Source organism: Oryctolagus cuniculus, chromosome 1, assembly GCF_964237555.1.
Source record: "Oryctolagus cuniculus chromosome 1, mOryCun1.1, whole genome shotgun sequence".
NCBI classification, from domain to species: Eukaryota; Metazoa; Chordata; class Mammalia; order Lagomorpha; family Leporidae; genus Oryctolagus; species Oryctolagus cuniculus.
This window is the reverse complement of record NC_091432.1, coordinates 20,083,744-20,106,083: the sequence shown is the minus strand read 5'-3', so window position 1 is coordinate 20,106,083 and position 22,340 is coordinate 20,083,744. Positions and strand designations below refer to the sequence as shown.

Sequence of the window (22,340 nt, the reverse complement as noted above, 5' to 3'; positions counted from 1 at the left end):
TGCCGCCTCGGCCTCTGTGTGATGTCGAAGGGTTAGCCCATTCCTCCCCCTGCCAGCCACTTTAAAAAGCAGGCACAGGCCCCTGGACCGAGGGCTGTGGGGCACACGGCCAGCAGTGGCTGTTACACCTTTCTCCACGCCAGCCCCGGGGACGGGAAGGGAAGTCTCGTGTTGGGACAGGCGGCTCAGTCATAGGCACTCCCCGGGCCGCATGTGTAGTCGCAGCACTCGCTTATGGAGGGCTGACGGGGCCCAGCTGTTGCCCCGCCCCTCACGGCAGCCCCAGCAGGTGGGTGGGTGCTGCCCGTTTGGCAGGGCAGAGAGCAGCAGTTTGCCCGTGGTCATGAACGTACTGAGAGGTGGTCGTGGATTCTTCGAGTCCCCAGCCGCGTCCCTTACCTCGTCGCCAGCCTCACCTGTCGGCCTCTTTCCCCCTCCGCCTCACCGCTGTCTCCTAGCCACGCAGAGGCCGCCAGCCCGGGTCCGACCCAGAGATGGAGGCGCCTCAGTGGTTGAGTCGCTCGGGGCATGTGTAGCGATCGCTGCTGTGTGCGAGGCCCCTACTAGGCATTAGGTGGCGACGATGGAGAGCTCAGGTCTCCAGGCAGGCGACGTCACGGCCGTGAGATAAACGCCGTGGCGAGAGGAGCATCCCGCTGCAGGGAGGGATCAGGAGGGCTTCGTGGAGGAGTCATTTCCTGGGTGTTTTGTTAGCTTGTTCGCAGGGTGATTATGGGTATTTAGTGATGGCGTCTGTGAATCACTGCACGTGGCACCTGGCTTATTAAGGGCTCAGTAAATGTTTAGTGCTTTCATTGTTGGATGAGAGAGAGCCTGGGCCCGTCGAGGGCCCCAGTCCCCTGGCAGGTTCAGCTGTGACCACGCTCGCCAGTGGGCTGGGAGGGACACTGCCCCGGACTTCGGTTAGAATGTGTTTTCTGTCTGGCTTGTTGCATGCTGTGGGGCTTTCTGTGGGGCTCGTCTGCGCAGCCTTTCCCGGGGCCAGCTCGCTGGGGTTGCTGGGAGATCTGGGAATTCCTGCCAGAAGGGACTACAACTTAGCAAAGAATTTCCGTCTCACCACGCAGCCCCCGTGGCCTCTTTTCTCTGACCTCTGGGCTGGGAACGGCTCCTCCTTCCCGACTCTCAGAGCTGGAGCCCATTAGCTCTGTCTGCTGTTGGCTCGGGAGTGTTGCTGTGGAAACCGTCAAGGCACTTCACATAGCATCAGTCGGCCAAGAAAACTAGGCCACAAGTTTGCAGGCTGTGAGGAGCACTGGGAAAGGCTCACTGAGAGCAGTGGGGGCTGGTGATCCTGTCCGCCACTGTCTCCACCCGTGAGTCAGTGCCTCTTTCTGGGCCGGGGCTCCCCCGGGAGCATTGTGTTCATGGTGGCCTGCTCCTGCTCCCACTCAAGGACACGGCAGGTGCACAGAGCTTCCACCTCTCCCTGAATCCCCTGGCTCCCCGTCGTAGGCCTGTAGGCTCACACCTGGAGCCTCTGGCTCTTGGCTTCCTGGTCCGATCCTTGTACCTAGCGTGCTCTGAAGCCCATGCGGCCAGGCCTCCGGACAGATGCTGTTCCCGCCTCCCCAGACCCAGGGCTGAGCGTGACAGCTTCTCTCCCCACAGGAATGGGGGGTGACCCGCTTGACCTTCGAGTATGACTCTGAACCCTTTGGGAAAGAACGGGACGCGGCCATCATGAAGATGGCCAAGGAGGCCGGCGTGGAGGTGGTGACCGAGAATTCTCACACCCTCTATGACCTGGACAGGTAAGAGTCGGGGCCCGGGGATCTGGTCGCCAGCCAGGAGGGTTGCTTGGTGATTCGGGCCCCTGCTGAGTGGAACTCAGGGGATTCAGCCTTGGGGGCCCAGCGGCTCGTGAGCCACAGCATTTTGTAGAAGCTGCAGAAGGATCCAGAGTTGGGGCCACAAAGAACAGGTCCTAAAGAGCTTTACCCAGTTTGGCACGAAGGGATCAGTTAGGCCCAGGGCTGGCGGCGGAAGGGGCCCTCTCGCCTACTCTGCTCTGCACCATCTGTGCCGTGCGTTCCCACTTCTGCCCTGCTCCTCCAGGGCGGCCCTCTGACCCCAGGGGCCTGTTGCCAGCCCCACCAGCAGGCCTGTGTTCTTGCAGGCCCTACCCCTGCACCTGGGATCAGCTCCTTGGCTGTGCTCAGGGATCTAGCGGTCCCTGCCGGGAGCTGACAGCTACAGAGAACCTCCTCCACTCTCCTGCTGCTACTGCTGCCAAGCTGGCCCCGCCAGTGCGCCCCGCCCCCTCTCCCCAGCACTGCGCCGGCTGCCAGGAGGCCGGGTCACACAGCTGAGCACGTGAGCCTGCGCCCGGCTGGGTGTGCAGCTCTTCCTCCGGCCACGTGCCGAGGAGGGGGAGGTACTGCAGAGACAGCAGCCAGCCCTGCGTCCCACGGAGGGGGAGCAGAGGGAACAAACAAAATGAACTCACCTAGCCAGCCTGGCCTTGCGTAAGCTACTTCCTGGCCAGCCAGAGCCCCAGGAGTCTGGCCCCAAACCCTCCCAAGTGATCGTGTTATGAACAGTTCTTGGTTCTCTTCTCGCAGTAGGGCGGCTCTTTTCTTCACTCCTGAGAGATATCTGTAAAGTGCTGAGCAGAGCCTAGCTCTGACCCGGGCGGACGGGGCTGCCCTCCACGTGTGTCCTAGTACAGACACACGCGGCAGGCGTGATTTCCCGGAAGGGGACAGGTGTGCAGCACTTAGCAAAGAGCTTCCTCCAGGGCTCATGCTGGGACAGAGAGGGAGGCCCCCGGGGCCCCGGGGCTCGGACAGCTAGGCCAGGTACCAAGGCTAGCGGCCTTTTTCTGTGAGTGGTGAGGATGTGGTCAGTCTGTTTCCAGGTGGCTCCACTTGGACACCAGGGAACCCGGACTAGAGCCCCAGCTTTGGCCCTGGCTTGTTCCGTTACCGGACGCCCCTGCCACAGCCTGCTGGGCTTCGTTTTCCCTCGCAGTAAAGTGGAGATGGGGCCTGTGAGTGGCTGAGGAGAGCCACCCTCACACCCTCAGAGTCAGGGCTTGTTTCTGGATGGGCAGGGCAGCAACCGAGGGCCCCGCAAGTGACGCCACGTGTGCTGTGGGCCCCCCAGGATCATTGAGCTGAACGGGCAGAAGCCGCCGCTCACCTACAAGCGCTTCCAGGCCATCATCAGCCGCATGGAGCTGCCCAAGAAGCCAGCGGGCTCGGTGACAAGCCAGCAGCTGGAGGGCTGCCGGGCCGAGATCCAGGACAACCACGACGAGACCTACGGCGTGCCCTCCCTGGAGGAGCTGGGTGCGTACGCCTGCCGGGGCTGCCGGGGCTGCAGCCATGCTGGGCCGTTTTCCACCTTTGCCAGAGTAACACATAGCATAGACAGTTTGGAAGATCCGGGAAAGCAAAGATGGGAATAGCCGGAGACAGCCGCCCTTGGCCTTGGTGCTGGAGTGTGCCCTCCGTCGCCACAGCCGCGCGATCTTGGCTTCTCGGGTGTGCCGCCGGGTCTGCTGCTGCTCTTAGCGGGCTCCCCACACCGGGGTAACAAGGCTGGCTTCTGCTGAGAGGGGTCTGACCTTGGACTTGGGCCGAGTCAGCCTGTCCACCCTGAAAACCACCGTCCCTGCCCGCTGATGGGAGTGGGCAAGAGGCCAGACTTGTTCTCAGTGCCTGGAAGGGTGGGGCGGGAAGGGGCCAGCGAGGGGAAAGGAAGAAGTAGCGACGTGGGCGGAGAACCGGGAAATGTGGCCTCCAGGAGTGCGCAGCTCCTGCGGCACTGGGAACCCAGTGCTTCGGTCGCAGTCAGGTTCAGTTCACCGTGGCCAGACCCGCGGGCTGCCCCGTGACCCGCTGCTCGTCTTGCAGGGTTCCCTACTGAAGGACTCGGCCCAGCTGTCTGGCAGGGCGGCGAGACGGAAGCTCTGGCCCGCCTGGATAAGCACCTGGAACGGAAGGTATGTGGATGCTGACGGCCGTGCAGCTGCGGGACAGGTCAGGTTCTGTTCCTCCTAGCTCACGTGGGTTGAAAGATGAGAAACCCTAGTGATGGCGGTAACAGCAGCAGCGGCGGTCACCGTCAGCCCGTCTCGAGAGTCCTTCCCTCTGGACTGGGCACCTGCTGGCGTTACTGCCTGTAGTCTTTCCAGCAGTGTGCTCGGTAGGTGTGCAATTCTCTGTTGCACTCATTGTGCGACTGAGGCTTAGACTAAGCAGCTTGCCTGCAGTCACACAGCCCATGGCAGAGTGAGACCTTGCGGAGTCAGGCAAGCTATATGGTCTTTACCCCTGAGCTGTGGGCTGGCAGATGAGGGCCAGCACCTCTCTATAAAGAATTCTGATGGTTCTTAAAGGAAAAGGGAATGGTAGGGTTAAAGGACCGCCATTTGCAGTCCCCAGTGGGGACGCATTGTGCAGGGGTGACAGCCAGCAACATAGAGACGGTCGGGCATCATGTGGCCCCCGCCCCAGTGTTGCCAAAAGGTTGGGAGCCAAGCCCAGCCCGGTCTCTGACAGCAGCCACCTGATGGCAGGCCATGCGTGAGACGGAGGGGTGCGTGAGCCGCACCACGAATGCGCGGGCAGCAGAAGCTGGTGCTCGGCCACTCGGCAGGTCAGAGACTGTGTCCTCCGCAGAAAGGCAAACAGAGGTGGCAGAGACGTGGCGAGTGCAGGGGACTTGCGCGGTGGGCGCTGCACCTGGCCGTTGGGACTCCGCTTGGGACATCCTTTTCTTTTTCTTTTTTTTTGTTAAAGATTTACTTGTTTGTTTGAAAGGTAGAGAGACAGAGAAAGAAAGGAGAGAGAGAAAGATCTTCCACCTGCTGGTTCACTCCCTAAATGACCGTAATGGCTGGAGCTGGGCCAGGCCAAAGCCAGGAGCTTCTTCCAGGTCTCCCACATGGGCGCAGGGGCCCAAGCACTTGGGCCATCTTCAGCTGCTTTCCCAGGCACATTAGCAGGGATCTGGATCGAAAGTGGAGCAGCCAGGTCTGGAACTGGCGCCCATAGGGGATGCCAGCACTGCAGCTTTGCCCACTGTGCCACAACGCCGGCCCTAGGACATCCTTTTGTCACATTAGAGTGCTTAGGTTTATTTATTTATTTATTTATTTGAGACAAGGAATACTTTATTCAGAACCCATCAGAGAAATGAACTGCTTGGGTCTGTGACAAAGCATTTGTGTTTCAAAGTGTAAGTCGTACCCTGTTAAATACAGATTAACTGGTCAGACCCCAGGTTTCCACTGTTTAAAGCAGAAAAAGCTTCCCTGTAAAAGCAGCACCTTGGTGACATTTTTAGTATCCCTCGCCTTCCTCCTCAGCCTCCCCTTCAACAGAATCCACACCGACCTCCTCCTGATCCTTCCCCAGGGCTCCCCCGGCCATGGCCTCCTGAGCTTCAGAAAACTCTCCCTCCTCCATGCCCCCCTCTCCCCCAACGTACCAGTGAACCGAGGGTTAGACCTGTGGTCCAGGCGAGCCCAGGCGTCGGCCACGGCGCTGGTGTTGCTCACCATCACACCTTGGCCGGGTCTCCACCAGGCACCACCGTGGGAGGCTGGTAATTAATGCCAGCCTTGAAGCCAGTGGGGCACCCATCTGCAAACTGGATGCACGCTTGGTCTTGACAGTGGCAGTGGCAGCATTGACATTTTTGGGAACCACGTCGCCACGGTACAGCAGGCAGCAAGCCATGCACTTACTGTGGCGAGGGTCACACTTCACCATCTGGTTGGCTGGCTCGAAGCAAGCATTGGTGACCTCTGCTTCAGAAAGCTGGTCCTGGTGGGCTTTCTCAGCAGAGATGACGGGGCGTATGTGGCCAGAGGGAAGCGGATGCCGGGGCAGGGCACCAGGTGGGTCTGGAATTCTGTCAGATCCACATTCAGGGCTCCATCAGATCAGGGAAGCTGCGATGGAGGACACAGTTTGACCTATCAGCCTCTTCAGGTTAGTGGAGGCGGGGCGCTCGATATCAAGGTTTCTCCGACAGATGTCATAGATGGCCTCATTGTCGACCATGAGGGCACAATCGGAGTGCTCCAGGGTGGTGTGGGTGGTGAGGATGGAGTTGTAGGGCTCCACCACAGCTGTGGAGACCTCGGGGGCTGGGGAGGTGGAGAACTCCAGCTTGGACTTCTCGCCGTAATCGACAGAGAGGTGCTCCACCAGCAGGGAGGTGAACCCAGAGCCAGTGCCCCCGCCAAAGCTGTGGAAAACCAAGAAGCCCTGCCGGCCCGTGCACTGGTCAGCCAGCTCGCGGATTCGGTCTGGGACGAGGTCAGTGAGCTCCTGGCCAGTGGTGTAGCGCCCGCGGGCATGGTTACTGGCAGCGTCTTCCTTGCCTGTGCCTGCTCGGGGTGGAAGAGCTGGCGGTAGGTGCCAGTGTGAACTTCATCAATGACCATGGGCTCCAGGTCTACAGACACGGCCCTGGGCACGTGCTTGCCAGCGCCCGTCTCACTGAAGACGGTGTTGAAGGAGTCGTCTCCTCCCCAGTGGTCTTGTCACTTGGCGTCTGGCCATCGGGCTGGATGCCGTGTTCCAGGCAGGAGAGCTCCCAGCAGGCATTGCTGATCTGGACGCCAGCCTGGCCGACGTGGGTGGAGATGCACTCACGCGAGGTTGCTGCCGCGTACGGCGGCCGAGAGGGAGGCTGCTGCTGACAGTGCGGGCTCTGGGCAGCCGCTGTGAGAGAACCGAGAGTCCTGGGGTTTCGGGCCCAGCCCAGCTCCTGCTGACGCGGGCCTTCCGTGCAGGGGTGATGGCTGAGGAAGTTGGGGCCCCGCCAGCCACGGGGGAAACCTGGAGTGAGTGCCCGGCTTCACTGACGACACTGGCAGAGTGAACCAGCAGCAGGAGTCTGTATCCTCTGTCACTCTCTGGCTCTCATTACCTCTCAAATAACCAAGGGAAAAAAGAAACTAAATAACACATGACAGTGTGTTAAACAGCCAAGACTGAACCGTGGCGCCCGGGGATAGAAAGCTGGGGGGAAAGCCGCTGCTTGAAATGCAAGGAATACCTGAAGAGACCGAGCCCCCTGCCAGGCCTGCGCTGCAGTAGGACGTGGTGACGTTTCAGGGCTGCAGGCAGTGGCCGTGAAGTGGGCGGGGAGGAGAGTGCTCTGAGCGGAGCGTGGCCAGACTCCTGTTCTTTGACCTTTGCTGGTGGTTGTGCACGTGTCTCTGTGAGCTTCTGTGTGTGTGAGTCCGTTTCCGGTAGAGAGAGGACGGGAGGGGAGTCGCGGGGATGTGTGCAGGCCCTGAGGCCTGCTGTCTGGTGCAGGGGCTTCGCCTGCGGGGTGAGCCAAGGAGGATGTATGTGTGCACAGGTGGGAGAGGGCAGGGCGCCTGTGCACCTGCCAGTCTGTGTGATGTGGGACTGTGTCCCAGGAGGGCAGGAAGCGCCTGCCTGTGCCATCGGGGGGACAGGGACTTTAGGCGATGGCACTGTCCCAGGGTGGAGAGTGGTCTGAAAGGGGCCACTCAGGAGACTGTCGCCGTGGTCCAGTCTAGCTGTGGGCTTAGCCTGACCCAGACTGGCAGCAGGAGGGAATGGAAAGAGGAGGATAGATTGAGGACTTGGTGAGGGCGTGTCCAGGTGGGAGGCGGGTTTGTGCCCTGGGCGTGTCCAGGTGGAAGGCAGGCTTGTGCCCTGGGCAGTCGCTGGACGGATGGTGGTGCCTTGTCTGAGACTGGGGGGCCTGTCGAAGGGTGGTTTAAAGGAAAGAATGTGTTTTGCTCCAGTTACCCGGATGGGGCCACACAGCCCAGAGCCTGGAGGGTGTGTTGTCTGCAGAGACGGTCTTGGGAGCGGGGAATGGCTGGGCCCACGACAGAGCCCTGGGCTGCCGGCACTGAAGAGAGAGATGGAGGGGGAGGGGCTCAGGGAAGACTAAGAGCAGCCCATGAGCTGTGAGGTCACCAAGGCCCAGGGAATCCCCGGAGGAGAGACAGGAGCCGGCCATGGTGCTGTGCTGCTGGGAGAACAGGATGCGTGTGGGGTACGTGGCGTGGAAGATGGGAGGGACAGCGTGGCCGAGTGGAGAAGCCAGGAGCCAGCAGGTGGGCTGGAACGTGGAGGCGGGGGTGAGGGAAGTAGAGAGAGGTGGGTTTTGAAGGAGCACAGTGGGCCCAGGTGGGGAGGCCCAGCCGCACTGCTGTGTCCTTTGCTTTGTATATTTGAGCGAGAAGAGTGTTCTTGGAGTGGAAACTGGAGAGAGAGAGAGAGGAGAGAGGGAGGTTGAACAGACAAGGGGAGAGAGGGGAGGACTCCGAGCCAGGTCATGGGAGGGGAGGAGAAGGGTGGGCGTGGATGCAGGTGGGGGTTCAGTGACTGCAGGTGGCTACCTGGTGGCTCGTGTTGCCTTCTCGTCTGCTGAGGGGTGGAGCTGGGAAGTGTGCAGTGGAGGCCTGGGCGGGGCAAGCAGTCTGTCACCGGGTGCCAGGAACCGAAGGATGGGCGTAGGGGTTGCGCAGGAGGACACTTGCACAGGTAGCAGGGAGAGCCTGGTCAGGACTCGGAAGCCCGCCCTCCCCGGCCCCCAGGTGAGTCGCAGAACCTTTGAGCCTCGGTGCTCGTTTTCCAAAGGAGGCAACGACAAGGCTCCCTCGCGGGGCCGTGCAGATCTGACGGAGAGTGCGTGACGGCAGCCGCGGCCTCGGGCGGCGTGGGGCAGGGCAGTCTCAGGAGGCCCTGGTGACCAGAGACGGGCCTTGTTTCTGTAGAGGAGAAGCCTTTCCTTTCCTCTGATGGTTGGAGTCCACTCAGTCTTTTTCCAGTTCTTGGCTGTCTCATTTCGCTTCATCTCAGGGGAGGGGAAATGCTGTTATTTAATAGAGAAACAGCTGAGGGACAAAGTTTACACTCATCCGCAGCTTCACTGGCGAAGTCAGGGCCAGAACGCAGATCCACAGCTTCCGAGGAGTGGCGTGAGCACGGCGTGCAAGCCCTGGCCCCGTGGCTCTCCGTTCCTCCGTAGCACCCAGCTCTTTGCTTTGTCACCTTCCCCTTCCACAGGCGTGGGTTGCCAACTATGAGAGACCCCGGATGAACGCCAACTCCCTGCTGGCCAGCCCCACCGGCCTCAGCCCCTACCTGCGCTTCGGTTGCCTGTCCTGCCGCCTCTTCTACTACCGCCTGTGGGACCTGTATAAGAAGGTGAGAGCAGTGCGGCCTGTGTGCCTTCCCCGCTTGCAGCCAAGTGGCCCTGGGCCTCCTGCGTTTGCCAGTCACCCTGGAAAAGGTCCCCATCCTGTCCCTGGAGGTGGGGGCCTGTGTCATACATCCCATAGTCCAGAGTGGGTGGGGAAGGGTCAGTGCGCAAGGGCTGGCAGAGCCACGCGCCCAGTGAATCACTGATCTGCATCCATCCCCTGTGGTCCTGTGGGGCAGAGGAGGCCGCGGGGGGCCCAGAGGTAGCAGGTCCACTGGCTGGGGGTGGATGTGCACCAGAGCCCCAGCGCGGGACGATGGGCAGGTGAGGCTGGAGCCAGTCCTGCACTGAGCACAGCTGCCCTCTGGGGCTGCCCCCAGAGCACTGAAGGGACTGTCCAGGGGCTGCACCTGCCCATGAGCGCTGGGAGAAAGGCTCGAGGCAGGGGGAGAGAGTTCATGGGGGCCCGGCCATGGGGACCAGCAGCCCACAGGCATCCCTGGAAGGAGAAGGGACAGGTATCCAGTCCCCAGTCAGCGGCTCTTCCTTGGGGCTGCGTTTCTGACGTTTCCCTGTCCTTGCCAAGGTCATGAATTCAGGCCACTGGTAGCTTGGCAACTGGGGGGGGGGGGTAATCTTACGGTTTTAGGAAAATCATTATTTGCTTAGAGATCTGATCCCTTTTGTAAACAAATTATTATTTTATTATCGATTGATAGATTTGAGAGTCACAGGCAGACACAGAGCCCCCATCCCCTGGTTCACTCCCCAGAAGACCACAACGGCTGAGGCCGGGCCGGGCCAGAGCCCAGAGCCAGGAACTCAGTCCAGGTCTCCCAGGTTGGGGGGCAGGGACCCAACCCCTGGAGCCGCCACCTGCCACCCACTGGGGCGTGCGTTAGCGAGAAGCCGCGGTTGGGAGTGGAGCTGGGACTTGAACCCTGGCACTAATATGGAAGGCAGCCATCGCAAGTGGCATCTTACCTGCTGCACCTCTCGTTCCTGGAACTCCTGGAGGCTGGTCTCTTAACTCCTCCATGGACCCAGCCTGCGTGTGCAGCCTGTTTACCCCATGTCTGGACCGAGCATTTTATGCACTCTGATCAGAGAACTCCCCTTGACTATCTAGAAAGTGCAGCCAACCACCGTGGCCAGTCTTGGCAGGCTTGATTCCTGCCCACCCTGCCTGGCTTTCTGCAACCACTCTGGTTTTTTTGTTTTTTTTTTTTTAAATATCATTTTTTAGACTTACTAACTTCTCCCTGTAATGATTCCCCTTACATTCCCTACACATCTTTTTTAAAAGTTTTTTTCTTTTTTAAAATGATTTTATTTGAAAGGCAGAGCGAGAGAGAGAGAGGGAGACACGGAGATCTGCCATCCACTGGTTCACTCCCTAAATGGCTGCAGCAGGCCAGAGCCGGGAGCCGGGAGCCAGGAGCTCGTCCAAGTCTCCCGTGTGGATGGCAGGGGCCCAAGCACTCAGGCCATCTGCTGCTGCCTGCCAGGGCCGGGGCTGAGTCTGCAGGTGCGCTGCGCCGTTTCTTCCAGAGGACAGGCCCTCCGCCTGTCTAGGAGGTTTGGAGTCTGTAGGGACCTGAGCGGCCTGGCGCAGCGAGCCGGGCAAGCGTTCACGTGTCCGTGCCGCCCCCGCCCTCAGGTGAAGCGGAACAGCACCCCTCCCCTGTCCCTGTTTGGGCAACTCCTGTGGCGTGAGTTCTTCTACACGGCAGCCACCAACAACCCCAGGTTCGACCGCATGGAGGGGAACCCCATCTGCATCCAGATCCCCTGGGACCGCAACCCCGAGGCCCTGGCCAAGTGGGCTGAGGGCAAGACGGGCTTCCCCTGGATCGACGCCATCATGACCCAGCTCAGGCAGGAGGGCTGGATCCACCACCTGGCGCGGCACGCCGTGGCCTGCTTCCTCACGCGCGGCGACCTGTGGGTCAGCTGGGAGAGCGGGGTCCGGGTGAGTGCCCGCTCCCTCTGCCGAGCCCAGCTGTGGGCTGCCCTCTCCGGGCGGGGGGATGGCGTGGGAGCCTTCCGTGGCTGGCCCTGGGCCCCTGGGGGAGAACCGTGGCCGCGGATCCCCGAGGAGTCTGCTCGTCCCCGCCCCCGCCCAGGTGTTCGACGAGCTGCTTCTGGACGCCGACTTCAGCGTGAACGCGGGCAGCTGGATGTGGCTGTCCTGCAGCGCCTTCTTCCAGCAGTTCTTCCACTGCTACTGCCCCGTGGGCTTCGGCCGCCGCACCGACCCCAGCGGGGACTACGTCAGGTGCGGCTGCACGCCAGGCCGTCTGGCTTCTGGCCGCGGGGCCCCGGGCCAGCGCCTCGGGGTGCTGATGGGTTACGTGGGGGTGTGTTCCAGGCGATACCTGCCCAAGCTGAAAGGGTTCCCCTCTCGCTACATCTACGAGCCCTGGAACGCCCCGGAGTCCGTTCAGAAGGCAGCCAAGTGCATCATCGGCGTGGACTACCCGCGGCCCATCGTCAACCACGCCGAGACCAGCCGCCTCAACATTGAGCGGATGAAGCAGATCTACCAGCAGCTGTCGCGGTACCGGGGCCTCTGTAAGGCGCTGCCCCGCCCTGCCCCCATCTCCTCGCCCCCTGAAGGGAGGGGTGACACCCGCAGGCTGGGGGAGGCTCCACAGGGAACCCCAGATCCTTGCAGAGGGACCTCGGGTGCCGTCTTCCAGGCTACGACGTTGAGTCGCCCTCCTGGGCCCAGGACACATAGGCTAGGCTGGAGTGGGCCTCCCTGGGCAGCTGTGCGATAGCAGGAAGAGCTGGGCCGCGGCGCCACGATCCCGGCCTCCCGCGTCCCTTGCAGCCTCTGCGGGCCTGTGGGGCTGCGTTCTGATGACCCCCCACCCCCCGCCTCTCCAGGTCTGCTGGCCTCTGTCCCTTCCTGTGTGGAAGACCTCAGCCACCCTGTGGCGGAGCCCAGCTCGAGCCAGGCCGGGAGCGTGAGCGGCGCAGGTGAGCAGCAGATGGCCTGTGGCACCGCGTCAGGCCTTCCGGGCGGAGGCCAGACCGAGTCCTGGCCAGCAGAGCTCCGGGCCCGCGTGAGGCTACCCCCGCAGGACCAGTAGACCGTCGCAGACAGCTAGTGCCCTGGGGAAGCAGAGTTAGGAGTCTGGACGGGGGCCTGGGGAGGAGAGGCACCTTCGGGCCGTCGGGGAACGTGTCTGAGCTGTGGCTGACTCCCCGAGGGGTGCGCGGGAGCCAGCCCTGACGGGACGGGGAAAGAACATTCCAGACGAAGGGAACAGCAGGACGAGGCCCGGAACCAGGGCTGGCCTGAGCCCACCTGAGGGGTCAGAGGGAGACTGGTGGGTGGCGCGTCCTGTGCGTGAGGACGAGCCGGGGAGCAGCCGCTGCCTGCTCTGCACTGGGTGGCCAGCGGGCTGGGCATGGCCGGGCCTAGGTTTCTGAAGCCTCCTCCTGCCTGCAGTGTGGAGAGTGCAGGAGGCAAGGGGGGGCAGCCGCCAGGAGTCGGGGGGCAGACGGGGTCGCTGCGCCCTGAGCGTCCTCTCTCCAGCTTGGGATGGAGACCCGGGTGGCAGCTGCTTCCCCGGCCAGGCTGAGCTCTGGGAGGCTGCTCCAGACTTGCAGGGGGAGGTCTCAGCTTCGGAGCAGGGACAGCAGAGAGCAGCATCAGTCTGGCTGGGGTCTGGCCCTGCTGCCGGCAGGCCTGGTCACCTCCTTGGACGAGGGCGGTGCCGCCAGGAAGTCGGGAGGGCACGCGCTGTGCCCGTGTGCCCGGAGGCGCGGCGGGTGCCCCCGTGCAGGGTGTGCCTACCGTATGCTCACTCTCCGTGACCCTCCTCCCAGCCCCGAGACCACTGCCCAGTGGCCCAGCATCCCCCAAACGCAAGCTCGAAGCAGCGGAGGAGCCCCCTGGTGAAGAACTGAGCAAGCGGGCCAGGGTGGCGGAGGTGCCCACGCCGGAGCTGCCCAGCAAGGCCGTCTGAGGGTGAGTGGCGGCGCGGGCCAGACTTCGAGCAGGGGGGAAGCCAGGGCTGGGTTTGGAGAAGTGCCGCGCCGGGCCTCCCGGGATGGGGCTCCTCTTCCTCTCTCCCGTCTAAAAGGACGTGAAGGCCAGCCTGTTGTGCGTGTGCCGGTGAAGTGGGAAGAAGCGGGGTTTGGTGTTTTTTGTTGGTGCTTCCTTCCTGAGTGAAGTCAGGCAAAGCGGAAGCAGGGATCGCCCCCTCATCCTGTGACGCTGCCCGTGGGTAGGGGCGGCTGCAGGCCCTGCATCCTGCCCCAAGGCTGTGTTCTGCAAATAGGCCAGCAGGGGGCAGAACAGGCCTTCAGAAGAGGGGCAGGGGGCGGGGCAGTGGCTCCAGTCCCACCCACCTCAGGTCCCGGGTAACCCGGCCTTCCCCACCCCCCACACTGTATTATCTGTAATTAAGTGCGGGGTCCTTTCTTTCCAAGATGTCACCTAGAAATCGTTTCACCCCAAGAAGCATCTAAAGCAAGTAGCAAGCGCTGGGTGCCAGACCCCGGGCCACAGTGTCCGCCCCTGCTCACCCCCGGGCGCCGTGGCTCTCTGCCTTTCACAGCCCCCCAGCCTGCCAGTGCACGCCTTTCAGTGCCCCCTGAATGTCATTAGAAAGCTGGCTTCCCCTTCCCCAAGGCAGGAAGGGCCCGTTCTCCTCCCCGGGGGCTGTAAGTGGCTGCCGTCTGAGTCACGCTGTCACACTGTTCCTTTCGGGCCTCCTCGGTGCCGTTAGGCTGGAAGGCGGTGTTCTCGGTGGAGCTGATGGGTTTTTTCCAGATGCTGCCCACCTCAGGGCCGGGCCGGGCATTGGATGTGCTCTGTGGGTTGGCGAGTGTGGGCGGCTTGTACCCTTTGCCATTACTGGGCTGCTGACAAGGCCACTGCTGTCGGGCGGGTTTGTACTGTCTTCCTGGCAGTAGCAGCCCCGGCCTTCTCTCACCTCGGTGGCACCGAGTGATGTCCAGCCCGTGTTACAGCTGGAAACGGCCAGGCTGGTGCTCCGACGTCGCCCAGTGGGCAGGGTCAGCGTGACACCATGGCCAGCGGGCCTGTGAGAAAGGGGGCGCGTAACCCACAGTGTGGCTTGGTGTCACGCACGAGGTCGCAGTGTTCTGCCTCCGGGAAGGCACGGAGCCCATCCTTTCTAGGCAGGCGAAGCGGGCTCTGCTGCTGGTGCCCAGCGTGCCCTGGGAACACGTCCCCGAGGTCCCCATCGAGGGCCTGAGGGTGACTGGTTTTGGTCAATTAAACGATCAGCTGGGCCGTGTCAGGCAGGAGCATGTGGGACTGAGAGTAACAGAAGACCCGCCTACTGCAGCCAAGCAAGGGGCCTGGAGGGGGGTGTTACTGGTTTGGGGTCTGTGGCTCAGCCACGTCAGAGCCCCTTTTTCTGCGATCCGACCATTGCCTCCTGGTCTCAAGGTGGCTGCTGCAGCATCAGCCGTCAATTCTTCATTCAGATGAGGAGAGAGAAGGAGCAGCGGGGACAGCTGCTCTCACGTGCTCAGTCAACACACATCAGGAGTTCACAGCTTGCCGGGCCCGGTTCTGGACACTGAGAATTAACCATGAGCAAGACTGATGATATCCTGTCCCCCATGGAGACATTTCCGTGGGAAGAGACAGACAATAAACAGTAAATAGCTACTTAGTACTCAACAGGCCGGAAATGCTAGGACAGAAAAGCAGTGTGGAGTGAGCAGAGGGGAGAGGCTGGGCCCCAGCCGAGAGCGCAGCTGTACAGTCGGAGCGTTGCTGGTCCAGGGACCGCCCTGTGGGAATCCCTGGCCTAGTCCCGCCACGGCTGCTGTCGGGGCCGGGCCGCGGAGGTGTGGGTGCCGTCCTGTGCTCCTAGGTCCTCAGAAGACGCAGCTCCTTAGGTGTTGTGAAGGTTGCAGTGGGTCTGATCGTAGGCAGGTCTGGCCGGGGAGGCCCTTGATGTCCCCTCGCGAGCCAGGCAGCATCGTAGGTGCCGTCTGGGCAGCGATCAGGGCTGGGCGGGGCCATGCCAGCGATGCCAGCAAAGAACCCAGGCACGGGGACCGCCGCCCTGCAGCCCAGGAACTTGTCCGTAGCCCCCTGGGGCCTTCAGGACCGAGTCGCCAGCCTTCCTGTGCCCTCAGTGGGTGCCCATGGGGCAGCCAGGCCAGGCCAGGCCGTGAAGACTGGAGTGGAGGGGCCGGCGCTGTGGCGTGGGTAAAGCTACCTGCAGTGCCAGCCTCCCACATGGGCACCTGTTCAAGTCCCAGCTGCTCCACGTCCAGTCTGGCTCCCTGTGAATGGTCTGGGAAAAGCATCCGCAGATGGCCCCAGTCCTTGGGTCCCTGCACCCATGTGGGAGATCCGGAAGAAGCTCCTGGCTTCAGCCTGGCCCCGCTCTGCTAGTGCAGCCATCTGAGGAGTGAACCAGCAGATGGAAGACCTCTCTCTCCCTGCCTGTCTCTCCCCTTCCCTCCCTCCCTCTTTCTGTATCTCTGACTTTGAAAAAAAAAAGAAGAGGAGGTCAGAGGCCTTGGGCCATGCGGACTGCCCTCTGAGACCGATGGGGTGGGGGACATTGTTCCGCGGGAGCCCTGACAGGGAGGGGTCCGCTCTGCTGGCGGCGGCCTCTGCCCGAGACACGCAGCCCCCTCTCCTGTAGAGCCACGGTGCTGGCGTCCTGCCCCCGTGCTGCCCGGCATGCGCACCTGTGCAACCTGCACCGAGCCCCTGGGTCCATTCTCGGCATGCCCGTGCTCAGCAGTGGGTCTGCGGCTTCAGTCAGAGCCAGCACCTGGGGGCCGGTGCCATGGCTGTGGCTCATTTGGTTAATCCTCCGCCCGCAGCACTGGCATCTCATATGGGCGCCGGGGTCTAGTCCCGGTCGGGGTACTGGATTCTGTCCCGGTTGCCCCTCTTCCAGGCCAGCTCTCTGCTGTGGCCCAGGAGTGCAGTGGAGGATGGCCCAAGTCCTTGGGCCCTGCACCCGCATGGGAGACCAGGAGAAGCACCTGGCTCCTGGCTTCGGATCGGCGTAGCTCCAGCCGTGGTGGCCATTTGAGGGATGAACCAATGGAAGGAAGACCTTTCTCTCTCTCTCTCTCTCTCTCTCTCTCTAACTCTAACTCTAACTCTGTCAGTCGCCCTGAAGCGAGGGGGGAGGCCTGCTCTCCCTCCGCCCTTCCTGCCTGCTTTGAGCTGTGCGACTTCAGGGGGACCCGTGACCTGGTGGCGCCGCTCCCCATGAGCTCTGTGACGCTGCGTAGGCCGTGGCGCGCCCAGGGCCTCAGAGCCACCCCGTGTGTTGTGTGCTCTGCCGCTCAGCTCAGCTCGCTAAAGTGTAAACAAGGCAGCCTCCAAACAGCTCCCAAATCTGCTGACGCGCAGGGTTCCGCCAGCCTCCAGCCGTGCGCACCTCTCTCTCACTGGCCCCATTGTTTCCCCGGGAGAGAGCTGCCCGCGTGTGCCGCTTGCCCTGCCCATGATCTGATGAGCGGAGCCCTGAGCACACGCGCTCCATGGCCAAGGAGCCCCTGCCTCTTCTTTCCTAAAGGTTTCTCTCTGTATCTGGAAGGCAGAGTTACAACCAGTGGGAGACAGACAGAGAGGGAGATTGATCGGTCTTCCATCCACTGGGGCACTCCCCAAACGGCCACCACAGCCAGGGCTGGGCCAGGCTGAAGCCAGGAGCCTCACCCGGGTTTCCCACAGGGCTGCAGAGACCCGAGGACTTGGGCCCTCCTCCCCTGTGTTCCCAGGCACATTGGGAGGGAGCTGGATCGAAGTGGAGCAGCCGGGACGGGAACTGGTGCCCATATGGGATGCAGGCACCCAGGCAGCAGCTTAACCCGCTATGCCACAGCGCCGGCCCCAAGTACCTATCCCCTTCATGCTCCCCGCATCTGCAGTTGCCCACAGCCCTGGCCTCCTGGAGTGAACTCCACTCGCGTCGTGGTGACACTGCTGTAACTGTCCACGCCAGCCCTGGCTGTGACATGTGCCAGCTGCTCGGTTAGTGGCAGCAGAGGCAGCGTGGCACTTGGAGCAGAGCCCGGCTCCTCGGCTCCACCCAGGGGCCGCACGCCTGTCCTGCCACTGGCTGCCTGCTGTCACCTTGTGGGTCCTCGATTCCTGTCCTGAACAGGAGAAGGTGGGCCTGTGTCCCCGGCACTTCTCAGGCGTGGAGTTAAGTCACTAGTGATTGGTCCGCGTCCCTTCCCTGTGGGTGGTGAGGGGCCGAGGCTGCGCTGGATCCCTCTGCGTGCCTCCCCGGGCCTGACCTGGCAGCCGGTAGCCAGCCCCTCGTGTTGCTTGAGCGCTCGGGCCCCAGGCCTCAGCTGGTGTGGGCAGAGGGCAGAGCTGAGACTCGGTCGCTCTGTAGACCCCCAGCTGCTAGGTGCCCTCTGCCAAGGCAGGCGTGGGCTGCACCTCTAGCCACACCCCTCAGGGCAGGTGCACCTACAGACTGGCAGCTCTGGCGACCGGGCAGGGCTGTGAGGGCGGCGGTCCCCTGGGGCCATCCCAGCTCCCCTCGAGGGCACAGCCCGGAGCCGTTCACTGAGTCCCAGCTGCCTCTCCCCGTCCTGCGCTCCTGACCGGTGGAAGAGATTACCTCTCAGGCCGCTCAGGAGTTGATTTTCCCTGGCGCGCCCCGCTGGCTGCTCGCCCCTGCCTTTTAGTGCTGCTCTCATCACTTTCCTGCAGGGCCTCGTTGAGTTCCCCGCCCCCTCTGTGCAGACGCGCGTCCTCGGCCGAGAGCAGGCACAGCTGTCTGCTGATGGAGCAGCCTGCGGCACTGCTGGGCAGGCCTTGCACTGCCTTCGCAGACAAGGACACGCGGGGTGGTGCCTCTGACCCATCACAGAGGGAACAGGTGACCGGGGACCCTGCCACCTCCGCTTATGAGCCTGCCCCAAACTGCCCGAGTCGGCATGGTCATCATGGCCATCATGGCCCCTCCCCCCACGGCACCCGTCCCCGGAGCCGCTGTGCTGAGACTTCGGTGTAAACCCCTTGTGGGCCACATGCCCCCTGGGGAGCTTGGCGGAGGCTGGCGCTGTCCCCAGAATGCTGTGCACATCACACACAGAGCCAGGCCTGGAGCTCTGGTCTGGCCCGCCCCGGAAGCGGGTGCCGGGGCTTCCTGACGGGCCCTTGCTCCAGGGGAGCTTAAAGCATTCTGCACCTGCAGGTGGAGAGGGCACAGCACAGGGCGGGCGTCAGAGTGGGAGGAGCCGCAGGTGTTCTGAAGAGCAGGGGCCAGAGAGAGCCGTGGGCAGGGTCTGTCCTCACAGCCAGCATGTCGCAGTAACGCAGGTGCACCTCAGTAACGGACGTGTGTGTCCCCAGTGAGCACGTGTGACCGGGCTGTTGCGATAGACGCTTAAACAGAAAAGTTGGTGAAAATAGTGCCCCACCCAGGCGGCCACCGCCACTGTTGCACTATAGCCTTAACCACGAGGCTAAACACCCGCCTTGGGATGACTGATTTGAATCCCTCTCTACACTCTGACTTTTAAGAATATTTCTTGGCCAGTGCCGCGGCTCACTAGGCTAATCCTCTGCCTGCAGCGCTGGCACTCCGGGTTCTAGTCCCAGTTGGGGCGCTGGTTCTGTCCCGGTTGCCCCTCTTCCAGTCCAGATCTCTGCTGTGGCCCGGGAGTGCAGTGGAGGATGGCCCAAGTGCTTGGGTCCTGCACCTGCATGGGAGACCAGGAGGAAGCACCTGGCTCCTGGCTTCGGATCGGTGCGGCACACCGGCCACGGTGCACTGGCCTTAGCAGCCATTTGGGGGGTAAACCAATGGAAGGAAGACCTCTGTCTCTCTCTCTCTCTCTCTCTCTCTCTCTCTCTCTCTCTCACACTGTCTAACTCTGCCTGTCCCCCCCCCCCAAAAAAAAAAAATTTCTTCTTGTCTCCTAGCATCTCTACTTTCCTGTATGTTGCGTGGATATTGGTCTTTATGCCACTACGTTGCATTTCTTTTATATTCTCTTGAAGCCTGGATGAGCAGTACCGGGACATTGGACTTGCTGACTGGTAGTGCATGGTTTTAGAGTCAGACAGACCTGGGCTTCACGTCTTGGCTCAAGCAAGTTACTTAGCCCTCTGTGGCTTCATTTTTCTCATCGGAACACGGGGAGGCCCTGTCTTCAGGGTGAATGGGACTCGGGGTGTACTGGTCAGCCGGGTGCCTTCAACAACCGAGGTGTATCCCCTCATCCCTGCAGCCCAGAAAGCCAAGGTCAGGGTGTGGGCCGGGCTGCCCGAGTCTTCCGTCTCCCTCCGTGCTGTCTGCGTTTCCTCTTCCTCTAAGAAGCCCGGCCTCATTGGGTCCGGGCTCAGCCCTCTTAAGTACTTCCTTGAAGACCCCAGCCCCACATGCCCACTGAGGGGCTGGGGGCACACGGTGTCCGTGCCTGACCCGTCATCCCCCACCCCCACCCCGGAAGCCTGCGAACTACCCCTCCGCGCCCAGCCCACCCAGACGGTGGCCGCACTGGGTGACAGGCTGGCCCCGTCCTCTGTCGTCTCGTCCCTTGGCCCCAGATGTGGGATGTCATATATCTTGAAAATGAGTCCTCCTGGCACCCCCTCCACCGCTGCCGGCTTCCGCGCTGCGCAGGGCCCTTATCCGCCTCTGGGGACCTGCTCACCTCTGACGCCAGGCGGGTCCTCACACTCCTCCTCCTCTGCTCACCCCCACCCTGGGGCGGGTCTGCAGCGAGAGCTTGTCCTGCAGTCCTCAGTCAGCTGCACCACAGCCCCGCCGCAGCCTGTCCCCAGGCCCTGTGGCCCGTGCTGTCACACCTTGGCTCTCCCAGCTCCCCGGCTGGGTGTCCCCAGAGAAGCGGCCACAGAGGCTCAGGGCCCCAGGCACCGCGCAGCCTCCTGAGTAGCCCCTTTGCACTTGTTTTTGTCTTGCAGCCGCAGAGCCGTCGCTCCGGGAGCCAAGCCTGGGTGCCTGGGAAGCCCCGCGGCAGCGCGTGCGACCCGCAGAGAAGCCGACCGCTGACGGAGGCGGCGCGAACATGTGTGCGTGTGTGTGTGCGCGTGTGCAGAGGAGGGAGCGGTGTGCCTGCGTGTGCATGCGTCTGTTTACACTGTAGAGATTCAGAATGGTGCCCGGGCTGGCGGAGAGCCCGTGGCGCACTTCACCATGAGTGCTGTTGCCCGGCCTCCGACACAAGGCTGGGCCGTGGCCGTGACCTCCGGCCAAGACCTGTCCCTGCGAACCGGCTGCCTGTCTGAACGGCCATGGTGGCCGCCGGCATCACCTCCCCCAGCCTCCTCCCTCTTCGCATCAGGCCAGGTGCGGGAGGCCCGAGTCACTGGCTCTGGTCCGGAGCATGGGGTTTAGAGGCAGCCGAGTCTGGGGGCTGGGCAGGTGGGCACGTGGACGCCATCCGGCGTTGGGTTTTCCAGACGCTTCCCGGGCGTCTGGGACTTAGCACGAGGCTGTAGACCTAGGAAGTTCCTGCCGCAGCACCAAAGTCCACCCAGACACCTCCCCGTGTGGTGAGCGCCCAGCACCATGGCTGGTGGCCTGAGACAGCCCGTCCGCCTCCTCAGGGCTCAGAGCCCGAGGCAAGGAGCCGAACTCCAGCTCTCACGTTCCTTCCAGAGCAGCAGGGAGCCAGCCTCCAGCCCGTGCGGGCGCTGTGGCGCAGCCCCCCCACCAGGAGGAGAGCAGGTGTGGGGACTCACAGGCCCCGGCCCCTCTGGCGGCACCCCAGGGCCTCCCAGTGCTGCCCGTGGGGACCGCTAGCCGGGGAAGCCGTTCTAGTCTGTTCTGCGGGCTTCCAGGGCCTGCCCTGGACTGGTCCGCATCCAGGCTGCCACATCAGCTGTCCTGGGCCCCAAGGCCCCAGGCGGAGGGACTCGGGGTGGGGCAGTGCCGGGGCAGTGGGCGCAGGTCCAGTAGAGGTCACACGCGGGGCACCACCCCTTCCAGAAACAGCAGGTGGGAGGTTGGACCCAGAGAAGCCAGGCCGTGCATTCCAGGAGTGGCCTGTGCCTGCGCCTCCCCTCCTGCTGCCCGAGGCCTGTGTGGAGAGAGGGACATGTAGTGGGCAGAGAAGTCTTCCTTCCACCCTGCGGCCTGCACTTGAGCCACCGAGAGAGTGTGTGTGCGTGTGCGTGTGCGTGTGCGTGTGTGCACGAGACTGCGAGGGCCAGTTCCCATCGGGAGTCCATCCTCACACGTCACGTTAAGCTGGCCTCCGGGCCTTCTCTCTACCTCCCCTGTGACCTTTCCCCTGGCCCCAGCCCCAGCCCCAGCCCTCACTGTCCTCTGTCCTTGGACCAGGAGCCGGGGTCAGGCTCGTGTCTCGGCTGTCCGGCACGTCCACAGGCTCCTCCCTGACATGTCCTGAGGCGCCCTCAGCCAGAGAGCTGCCCAGTCCAGCTGTCGTGTTTGTCGCCCTCACCGGCCTGGGGGAGCGGGGTGCGGGTGGTGTGTTCTTAGCCTTGTTCCCACGGCCCCAGCCAGGAGGGGGGAGCACTGGGGTCGTTTCCAGAGGGAGTGGAGTGAGCCCCGGGCAGAGGGCCACACTCAGTGTTCACACAGCAGCACCTCCAGGTGTCAGGACACTCCCTGCTCCTGTAGACTGGTGACTGCTCCCCAGCCCTGGCCTGCTGCCTGTGGGGAGCGGCGCAGTCCAGTCCTAAGCCAGTGGGGCTGGGCTGAGCAGAGGGCAGTAGCCTGGAGCTCCTGATGGAGTTGTGTGTCGCTTCTCCAGGCCCAGGCGGCCCCGGGGCCTGCCACAGGGCAGGGCCTCAGATCTCGTCCGGAGGCCAGCATGGGGAAGAGACGGTCGCAGGCAAATGCACTTTACAGAGATTCCCTGTTGCTGGGAAGGTGTGTTTCTCCCCCAGTTTGTTGTGAATAGTCACTGTTTTATAAACATCCGATCCCGTCTGAGCAAAGCTGTGCTGTCGTCCGTTTCCTGGGAGGGCTGGGACTGGGTAAGGCCGAGCTCCAGAGCTCGGTCAGTCGGCTCCGTCTGTCCTGCGGCGCCCCAGCTTCACGGCCCACGGAAGGCCCCCGGACTGTGGTGTGGCCGTGGCCGGGCCGTCTTTGCCTGGTCCTGAGCTGCAGCCGGGGGTGAGGGAGTGCAGGCCCTGTGGCTCTAACAGCCCAGGGGCCGGGACGCTGAGTGTCACTGCTGCCCTG

General features: G+C 62.8%; 1 protein-coding gene and 1 pseudogene across 1 annotated transcript in view; one reads left to right on the top strand and one right to left on the bottom strand.

The window, feature by feature from the left end:
* CRY2 (cryptochrome circadian regulator 2) overlaps nucleotides 1-22,093 on the top strand; it is a 31,247-nt gene extending 9,154 nt beyond the window's left edge. Inside the window, exons 3-12 of the mRNA XM_008270202.4 lie at nucleotides 1,633-1,775; nucleotides 3,130-3,314; nucleotides 3,882-3,970; nucleotides 9,039-9,179; nucleotides 10,835-11,146; nucleotides 11,301-11,452; nucleotides 11,546-11,748; nucleotides 12,067-12,159; nucleotides 13,015-13,156; nucleotides 20,093-22,093. Of these exons, the coding sequence (XP_008268424.2) occupies nucleotides 1,633-1,775; nucleotides 3,130-3,314; nucleotides 3,882-3,970; nucleotides 9,039-9,179; nucleotides 10,835-11,146; nucleotides 11,301-11,452; nucleotides 11,546-11,748; nucleotides 12,067-12,159; nucleotides 13,015-13,154 (1,458 nt within the window). The 3' untranslated portion in view covers nucleotides 13,155-13,156; nucleotides 20,093-22,093. The remainder of the gene's footprint in view (nucleotides 1-1,632; nucleotides 1,776-3,129; nucleotides 3,315-3,881; nucleotides 3,971-9,038; nucleotides 9,180-10,834; nucleotides 11,147-11,300; nucleotides 11,453-11,545; nucleotides 11,749-12,066; nucleotides 12,160-13,014; nucleotides 13,157-20,092) is intronic.
* On the bottom strand, nucleotides 5,313-7,986 carry LOC108177716 (tubulin alpha-1A chain-like; annotated as a pseudogene).
* Nucleotides 22,094-22,340: the final 247 nt, after the last annotated feature.